The 10,600-nt window shown below is 38.1% G+C and overlaps 1 protein-coding gene across 1 annotated transcript in view; it reads right to left on the bottom strand.

The window, feature by feature from the left end:
- Positions 1–10,600, bottom strand: part of PDE4D (phosphodiesterase 4D) — a 558,454-nt gene that overhangs the window by 24,350 nt on the left and 523,504 nt on the right. Inside the window, exons 8-9 of the mRNA XM_008642936.2 lie at positions 1,678–1,747; positions 141–201 (exon numbers count right to left, since the gene is read on the bottom strand). Of these exons, the coding sequence (XP_008641158.2) occupies positions 141–201; positions 1,678–1,747 (131 nt within the window). The remainder of the gene's footprint in view (positions 1–140; positions 202–1,677; positions 1,748–10,600) is intronic.

Here is a 10,600-nt window from a genome sequence, read left to right as displayed (position 1 = left end):
GAACAAAGGCTTGTTGTCTGATTTTTTACTTCATGTCAAATTACTGATAATCATATCACCCACAAATCGTCACGCTATCCAGTGATCATGCAATCATGCGACATAATTGAAAGTTCTTAAAAGGTAAAACAAAATCCTACCTTTATGTAGCCCCAAGAAACTGAGAGTAAATAGTTTGCCTCAGGCATTTTTGATTTTTTTCTATACTACCAATCTAAGCTAATCAGTTCTTTGCTATCTGACACTGCAAAAGACTTTCAAGAATAAAGATTCCTTCTTTCCTCTCCTAATTCTTTTTGCTGGTCTTCAGGTTCTCAGCAACTGTGTGCACAGGAGGCATACTGAAATGAAATCCAACCGTGTGGTCTTCCGATTGTATAAATGCCATTTGTGAAACTTCAAGCATTCAGAGGCAACGTCGAAGAGACATATTGTACGAGCTGAAGAAATTTCTGAAGAGCTAGGGATATGCATATTTCCTGAACACCAGGATTTAATGAATAATGTATGTCAAGATGCTCAGCTGCTCAAAGACTTGCTCTATCAACAGGGGCCAGAAAGAGAACGCAACAGACAGTGGCAGCGATCCCTCCAATAGAGCCATACTAGCAGCCAATACTATGTCACCCTAAAAGATATAAATCCGCAGGGCTGGTGTCATGATGTACGGTAATTTCCCATTGGCTGATGCAGGGGACTCTCGTGGGCATGGGATATTTCTTTTTTCTTTTCTTTCTTTTTTTTTTTCCCCAACAGCAAATGCCCTTTACTAATGGCATCTGTGCCTGCAGCATTCACATGCCATTCAAAAATAATTAGGCTAAGGTCTCGTCACTCCAGCAGCATTAACCAGTTTTCAACGGACACACCATCCAAGCAGTTACTATTACTATTGTGCATAGTGGGTTTAATTTTCCATATGGAAGAAAAGTATATTTTGAGGTGGTTTTTTAATGGGAAAAAACCCCCAATGTAAATAGAGCTATCTGGTTTCTTTAGCAGTCTATGACGTACTTTAACAATGAAAATTCTTTTGGCTTTTATGCCATCTACATTAAAAACTGCTCTACCTCAGAGTATTGGGCCAGGTTGCTATTTTCTAATGCTTTTTTATTTAAAGAGATAAAAGCAGTTATTATTAAGCTAAAGCAAGTCCTGTGTCTTACAATTCCCAGTAAATGTTAAGCTTCCATGGAGATGTAAGACATGAGATAATAAGAGTCCTCAGATTCTCACTGTATTTATTGAACTTTTGCTCCTTCTGCCTCAGCGGATTATTATAATCAATTACAGCTATACATCATTGAAAAAAAAGAAGGGATTAATTGAAAGTGGAGTGTATCAGTGAGCTGACTCAAGCATTAAATAAAAGATCCCACCATCTGCCACTCAGAGAACAAAACTTGAAAGGAAGAATACATTATGCCCACAGCAGGGGGGTTGAAACTAGATGATCTTTAAAGTCCCTTCCAACCCAAGCCATTCTATGATTCAGTGATTATCCTGCTCCACTCCGTGTAAGGCCTGTGCACTGCGTCAGCAAATTTCTGAACCTTTGTTGTGTCAAAAGAAAGGAGAATTCCCTAATATGACAATGGGCAAATGCCTAAGGACAAGCTGAATGAGGTGCAGCATTCAGCCTAATGGCACACTGCTGATTCACTGGAAGATGCTGACCGAGAATGATCATAAGAGAGGTTTTGGCAGAAGTAGTCAGCAGCACTAAGAGCTTCAAAAAGAATTGAACCTGGAAAAATCAATAAGGGAAAATATGACATCGACAAATTTCTTCCTTACAGGAGAGAAATCTAGAACAACGTGACAACTGGATACAATCAACAGATCATCAGTACCTAAAGCATTTTCATGTGGAAGGCATCCTGTTTGCCTTAAAATAAATAATATAAAACATTTCTGATACATTTTAATATGCACAGTTATCCTTGTTCTGGATCCATGAAGCTGTATGTATATAAAACAATTAAGTTCTGAAAACAGACCTGGGGTTACTAGACACTCAGCAAGACACTAAAGAAGTCAAAAAGTACTTCTATAAAATATTTCTCCTGATTCTTCCAGCTCAGCTGTGTAATGCTAAATATAAAGCCTGTCTACATGTGTTCCATTGTCTTCTGATCAACCACAAGAGAGCACTGCTGCCACCTACCCAGCATCAACACAGAGCTAGAAATATGATGCCTGTCTTCAGGAGGCAATTTCAAGCATGACTTGGAAAATGGTAAAATAAAAGTCAATATACTTTTGGCTACTTTAGGAATCAAGCATGTGGGTATGAAAGTTTGGTTGCAATAGGTAGTATGAAAAGACGTAAGAAAGTCAAGTTTTAAACCTTTTCTCTTACTTCGCTACTAAAGGCTGTTTCCTCATGAAATATTAACAATTCTTCCCAAAGAACTGCTCCCAAAAGAACTTGATTCAGATAAGGAACATTTAAAATGGCTGGTATGTAAATTACACCAGCTGTTCAGCATGTATTAAAAAGCATCAAATTTTTTTATTCCCCTCTAATGCATGAGACAAAGGTACATCCATAAGAATTACTGGGTTGTAGTAGGTTGAATTTTTTGAAGGATGGTGTTTATCAAGCTATTGGCTAGGACATTTTGATATAAAATGAAATAACATTTTCCTCCAATGTAAATATATGTTACAACAATTCACTCTGGCTGCATGTTAACTATACTGATAATAGGAAATTACACCTGATATGCACTGCTTATACTGAACTTGTATTATTTTTTCAAGACTCACAGTCTCTACCTCATAAAATTGCTGTAATGGAATTGAATTGTATGACTTCACTGACTCAGAAAGGATGCCTGACTTTGGCTGTGTGCAGTAAGACCTTAGACACCAGCTCTGATTTACAGGAATGGTTTTGGCTGATTTTCCTTCCAAATTCCCAGGTCACAATGAGTGAGTAATTAGTTTTAGAGGAGGTTATATCAAGCAAAGTATATGGAAATCGGAAAGTTGTAATTTAAAATTATAGTGAGTGAGTAATAACTCAGGAAAAATAACTCAGGAAAAAAAACAAGGAAGTTTTTAATGAGCACTGTTATGTGTTTTGAAAGACAAGACAATGACCTTGAAAGGCAGAAAGATGATGAAGTCCCTTAATACCCGTAGCAAATGTTAGCTATTATTTAATAAATAATTCTGGACAACTTTCTCCCAAGAAGTCATAAAAAGAGGTGGCAGAGAGCCCAGGAGCTGTGATGTTCAGTTTTAGCACACTTTTAAAGACTTTCAAAATGTTAATTTGTGCTAATTAAAATTTGCAAGCAGGATGGATGGTTAACTTCAGGCCACTTCATAAAACGCTGGTCCTGGGTATAATGACTGAAAAGCTGAAATACACATATTCCAGGTATTTGCTTGATACAGAACCAACACATAAGAGTGTAATTAATACCAGTCAGTATCATTTATGTATTTGAACATGCAATATTCTTGTACTGTTGATTTATTATTGTAAAATATCCTGCAACACCGCTCCCAATGCTCAGAGAAGACACACTGAATGAGCTAAGAATCTGATTACATATTCATTTTTAACGATCATAAACAGGCTGTCTTCATCTAATATGACTGTTTTAAGCAAGGTTTTGCAAGACTTCCAACTGTTTTATGATACTGAATTTCTTCATTGGTGATCTGAAATTAAGTCACTACCATGAAGACTTCCAGTGTGAAAGTTTCCAGAGAAAAGAAACAACTGGGGGGAGGAGTGGTTCCTGGGATAAACTATGAGGATGTGAAAGTCACCATCAGCAGCCTCACTTGTTTAGAACATTGATGTCGTTCATGTAAACTAGAGACATTTAACTGCAAACATACCAGGAATAAGGAACACGGTTCATGACTAGGTAAACGACACTGAAGAAAGCAGGAACCCTGAAGAGTTTGTAAAGTCACAACAGGGCATTTCATAGTGATACTGTGACCCCCAAAAATCTGCATCTTCTGTGACTCTAAATAAGAAGAGAGAGGCTCTAAACCTCTCATTCTGGCAACAGAGGTGATGGAACAGTGCACACAGCGTTAGTGTATCTGTTTTCCTAATTTCTGTTGTGTACATTGTGTAGGAGAAAAAACTTGCAAATATTATTCATGTGACGGAGAAGATGTTTTGTAATAAAAGAAAAACCCCAGTCAACTTATAAGCCCACAGCTACTGTGGGGAATCATAAGAAAATAAGAAAACACAAGTAGAATCAAAAGGCAATAAGAAAACACAGCACACCACACCCAATCCTCTAGCAACAAGGAAGCAACAAGAAGCAATGGAAGGCAGCTAAAACTGCCTCGAACCAACTGAGCTGAAACCAACCCACTACAAATAAGACATAGGGAAGATCAGTGGTATCCCGGGGTGCAGTAGGAAGAACAATGCCAGCAGTCACATCCTGGCCCTCTACTCAGCCCCTCACCTGGAGTGCTGTTCCCAGTTCTGGGTTCCTCAGGACAAGAGACATGGACCTCCTGGAAGAAGTCCAGCAGAGGGAAAAAAAGAGGATTTCGGGACTGGAGCATCTCTTTTACAAGGAAAGGCTGAGCGAGCTGGGTGTGTTCAGCTTCAAGAAGAAAAGACTGAGAGGGGACCTAATCAATGTCTGTCAGTATCTGACAGGAGGGTTTTACGAGGATAGACCAGGCTCTTCTCAGAGGTGCTGAACAACAGGACAAGAGACAATGGGCAGAAACTGATTCACAGAAAGGTCCCCCTGAACATGAGGAAGAACCTTACCATGTGGGTGACTGTGCACTGGAACAGATTGCCAGAGAGATTGTGTAGTTTCCCTCACTGGACATATTCAAGCACTATCTGGACTCAATCCCGTGCAATGTGCTCCAGGATGGTCCTGCTTGAGCAAGAAGCTGGGACCAGATGACCCATTGTGGTCACTTCCAACCTTATTCTTTGATTCTGTGCTTCAGTTGCAGTACTATTCTGAACTGTCACATGGGACACTTACCGCCTTGGTCCTTCCTTCCACAGATAAGTGATGGGTAATATGAAAATGTACTTAGCTTTGAGGGAAGAACAGTCCTCTCAACTGCAACCCCTTGGACTGATGATGAAGTTCCACTAAGAACATTTTGAGAGACGTCTGAGCATCAATTCTGAACACAAGTGTGCATTATATGCATTACAAACAAGAACAGATAGCCTGAAGAAATCTCGTAAGCCAAATGAAGAGCCTGTCTAAAAAGATGAAAAAAACAAGGCCCATGGCAGGTGGTTAGAACCAGATAATCTTTAAGGTGCCTTCCAACCCAAACCTTTCTATGTTTCTATGATTTTTAGGCTGACCTTCACACACCAGAGAACAGCAATAATCACCCACGTCAAACCAACTCCTACTCATCATAAATGCAGCACTGTTTTCACAGCATTACCCAGCTCCATCTTTGAGTTATGCTGATATGTACACTACCAGAAAGCTTCCCCACAAAAATGGAGAGTCTGTTCAGCGCTGCAAGACCACAGCAGAAAAGAATGGTCATTTCATCCAGCAAGAAAGAGCATGTGGACAGACCCAGCCAAAACCCAGAGCCAGTCCAGAAGAAACAGGACAGCCAGAGACAAGAAAACTATGCTGAATCAACCAGCCTCACCAAACTTCTCTGGGTTCCACATAAGACTCCCTGGCTAGGAGGGAAATTGTAGGATTTAAGTAAAAAGTCCCAAACAAACAATTAGTAATTCTACAAATATGAGAAGTTGTTTCAACTGCAGCAACCAGCTGCCACACACTAAGTGAGCAGCAGGGGTAGAGACAAAGCTGGGTCTCATGCTGATATCAAAAAGTGATGAACTTCACTGGTGGCTGATAACTGATGACCATAATTGGAACAAATCTCCAGTTCTTCTGAAGGAATCTCAGTTTTAAGTGTGCTAACTGATTATACTGCTTTAAAAAGGTATTCTTAGAAGCCTTTTGCCTGTCAGATTTACACTTACTAAAAATTATGGAATAGCCTATGCTGTATCATTTTACAGATCTTTTTATTTGGAATAAATAATTCTTATGCATAAAATACAAAAATTTTATGATGCTAAACAGGCTGAGATGATGATGTTCTTCTGAACTGTTTTAGGGGAAATATGTAGTAAAACCCAGGAGCTGATATGTCTAATAAAGAGTTTGGTTCCCTTATTATTTTAAATTTAAAAAAAAAAAAAAAAAAAAAAAAAAAAAAAAAAAAAAAAAAAAAAAAAAAAAAAATATTAATATGTTCTGATAAAATACGTAATTCAGTGTTTGTATTTACTGCCCTCTAGTGATAATAAAAGCATTAGCTATGAATATGTAGGAACATTAAACTGTTTTCAGATCATAAATGTCACAATGTGGTTCACTACTTTTCAACCATACCAGAGCAGGGTCTCTACAGGTATTCTCTACAGTGGCAGTATTTTCAATAGACACTCATGAGCAATTGCACAGGCAACAGAAATGACACCCTGTTTCAACTCTTGACTCAACTGTCAATCCTTTAAGATACAATATATATTAATCATTTTCTTGAAAGTTTTCCACATAATGACAGAGTACATATGTATGTAATAGTCTCTAAAAAACACCCTGCAGTAAAAGCAATTTAATTTTAACAAATATTAAGCTATTTACAATATTCTGCTATGAATTTATTTTCCCCTGAATCTGATCCTATCAAAATGACATAATTTACAAAGAAGCTACTGTTAAAAGCTAATTTAGATCAGAGAAAAGTTGACCAGGGTGTGACAAAATCTGCAGTTATGACAGCAGATTTGAGGAGACAGACAGCAGTAATGAATAGTTCAGGTGGTTATTGCTCTGAGAGAACATTAGCATCTGACAGAATCAATGACCCCAAAAATGCAGAATCCCATGAAAACCTTATTTCTATTTTTATATCTATATGCACCCTGCAAGTAAATAAGCACCCCTAGGTATTTACCACAGCATACACACAAAAGAAGTTTATGCCCACATTATGCATTTTTGCAGATAGCTATATCTAAGAAACATGCGAGGAAGTGTGATACTTCATTCAGAGACCTGCAATGGCACACTTATCCTAAGACTGATACAGCTGTACCAGTACAAACTAAGCTTTACAGGGATTCCTGTTTCATACAGAAAGCTGTTTTGCTATGTAAGAACAAACCTCAGTTTTTTACAGGTATTTCTGGATTAATCTTACTTCTCCTGTAACATGACATTCCTATTTTAATGATGTGTTCCTACTGTAGACCTTGCCAAAGTCAAGCTTTAACAGTTCATCAGAAATACTGCTGAATGGTTGTAATTTCATGCTAAAAGAAACAAGTTTTTCATCCATCTTTGTACAGCTGTGGGGAAAAAAAAAAAAAAGATTCCACAGACAAAAGCACAGATTTGTGGAATATGAAGTGATTACTAACACTGCAACAAGCTCAGTACAGCTCTCATAAACATGCCTTAGCAAATGCCCATAAATCACACACTGTAGATACCAACATTCTGAAAGCAAACTGCAAGTTGTTTCATGCAATTTTGTTGGTTCACGCTCCAGTTCTTATTAAACCATGGCTGTTGTATTTCTTATTAAGTTGCATGTGATAGCATCATTGTTCTTTCAAGGAAGGTTATTCACTAACTAATACTCATTTCAATGTATCCTTCATACCTTTCATTTGATTATTTATTTAGGTGCTATAAATGTGTTCTGCACCTATGGAGATTCACAAAATAATGAACATCTATTCATCTGGAACAAGAGAAACAGCTAGTCTTATTTATTACACCCTTGTCTCATGCATACAGAGAAACAAACCAAAAATTTCGTACTTGTTTTTTTGTGTAAGTGAGCATTTTACCTGAATGCCTCTAGGTCAAATTAAGCAAGCAATCACAAAACCCAAGTGGTTTCCAGTCCCACAGTCAGGTGTACTGTGAGGTTGGTTTATAGGTCCTCATGAGAGAGATGGAGACAAGATAACATAACCAGGCCAAAGGCAGCTGGTTATGTAGTTTCCTGAATAGCATACTTATTACCTCTGTGATTTAAATCCCTCTTACAAGTAGCAGTATTTGCATGAGGAAGCTTGTGGTATACCCGTGTTTCCTTACTCCTTGTCTATTGATACCAGTGATTTGCCTCTTGCCCTTGTCACAGAAACTGAGTGCCTTTTGGGGCTCTGACTTCTCCTGTGGTGGTGGTGACAGTGCACGCTGGGTCCTGCTGCGTTCAGATCATGCGGCCCTGTCGCTCTGCTCCATTGCCCGGTGCTCAGTCCATCAGCCATGGATGACTGCACATGCAGCCAGGGCTTAGCAGGTTCAGACCAGGCCATGCTGGGAGATGTTGGCCAGGTGCTGGTAAGAGCAAGAAACGCACCCATGCCTGATGGAGAACACTCCTCACTGTCCTGAGTCACCATGTCCCCTGTTGTGGTTCTTCCGCAAGAGCAGACCTGCAGCATCACTCTATCCTGAGAACGTTTCGCTCCTTCCTACTCCACAGCGTGGGCTGTTGTGAGATGGAGGCATTAACCCAGAGCCATTATTGTGCTACAAGGCTCACAGCTCGCCAGCTCAGAGTCCAAGGGCTACAGCCAGAAGCCCTCCCAAATAAGGCCAGTTTTGCACTAGGTTTTAGCTAAGAGAGCTAGAAGTCACACAACTCCTACATCTATCAGTCTTCAACAGAGTCATCACAACAGCAGCAGTTTTTTTTGTAGGAGCCCTCTCACCTGCATGAATTTAGCTTTTTTATGAAACTAATCTAACACCAATGCAAGCACCATGACTATCTCAAGTCACACATACTTATGAATATAAACTTATGCATTTCTCATTAACATTGTAGAAATGGATTTTAAGTGAGAGACACCCATTTAGTCATCCTCCAGGGGTTTTATTTCAACATATTTGCATTATTCACAACTGACTGTTAAAATGTAGAAAACACTTTTAAGCTAATTTTTCTAGAAGAATAAATGTTGCTCCTGAGAAACCTCAGTCTGACAATAAATTCATGTTTACAAGTAAACAGTTTTATACTTAAATCAATATTTTCTTTGAAAAGACTCAAATGTGGCTTGTATTTAGCATTTTCCACTTTGTACTGTAACACCATATGGTAATCCCTTTCGCAACCACTGCTTTTACCCATGGTTTATAACCAGTTAATATTTTGTACTTAACAATCATTAAATGTACACTCATAAAAAATTAATTAATATATTTTAGTTTTGATAATTTAGTTCACTTACGAACTTACATAGCACAGAAAAGCCTTAAAAAAAATTTCATTTAAAATGAAAAACCTCTGTTTAATCAATGATAACCCATCAATGATAACTTCTTTTCTGAACACTAACAAAATTTGAAATGAAAGGTAGATTAAAAAACATGAAAGTAACATCGCATACTGCAAACTGATTAGGCTCCCCTAACTGAAGTACAACATTAGATTGAGGTATATTCTCTGATGAACTTGCAATGTGGATACAAAATACACAGACATTATTCAAGTAAAATATTATCTATTAACCTTTCATTATTACTAGGTTTTTTATAAAAAAAAGGCATTTTTCATATTTCAGTCCTCTTAAATAGATACTTTTACATCTCTATAAAAATCATCCCTAATTTGAAAAACATCTTAAAATCAAGCAAAATCAACAAGGGCTAAATCGCTATGGCACCATCATCTTTGGCTCACATTTTCATTTGTTAAAAAAAGAAACAAGCTGGGAAACTTTGTCCTTTTGTCCATTTACATACAATATTTGGAGCAGCTCAAAAAGCTCTGAGCAGCACACAAAACACTGGTAAGACCTTGGCAGATGAAGAAAAACATCAGCCTGTCCAGTTATATGGGCACACATGCACAAGCCCACTTTTGCCATGTTAAAAATGCTCACAGTCTGCCTCTAATTAAGCTTTCTCCATTCTTCCAAAGAAGCTCCTGTTTAACAGCTGATTCTACCAACTCTTTATCAAAGTGACAACAATGACAAATAAAATCAGTTTTGGGCTCCATTCCCAGCCTGATGAAATGAATGTAGAGTCTCTCACTAGCTCCAGCTAGTTGAATTTGCACAAAGTGTTCAAATGTTCCAGGAAACAGGAGTGATGCCCTGGTACATCCTCCCAGTCCTGCCTGCCCCTGTCCAATGCCATCTTTTGTTCAATCTCCATACCAGAGAAAAAAACTGAAAGGCTGTAATAAGTGCAGTTCATCTGTACAGGACTGTTAAGATACCCAGAGAGTTTATGTCTCGTCTAAGGCAAATTCCATTCAAATTGGGACATAATATTTGATAATTTCAATGAATATTTAAGTTTTCATACTCACTTTACAAGACTGATATGTTTATTCTGTTAATTACTGCTTAATTTACTGCTACACATGTAAAAATCATAATCCTAGCTTTTAAAAACAAAACATGTTTCTCATTTTTAGACTGCTTTCCCTGTGGGCTTTAGGTGGTAAGAATTCCCAGCTACCCAGTCCAGTGTAAGCCTAGCGCATACTTTTCATGACTAGAATGAGGATTTGCCTTTGTGGTGCACTAGACAACAGCTATATTAGTCAC

Source organism: Corvus brachyrhynchos, unplaced genomic scaffold (genome assembly GCF_000691975.1).
Source record: "Corvus brachyrhynchos isolate BGI_N302 unplaced genomic scaffold, ASM69197v1 scaffold310, whole genome shotgun sequence".
Classification (NCBI taxonomy): Eukaryota; Metazoa; Chordata; class Aves; order Passeriformes; family Corvidae; genus Corvus; species Corvus brachyrhynchos.
This window is presented reverse-complemented; position numbering and strand designations above follow the sequence as displayed.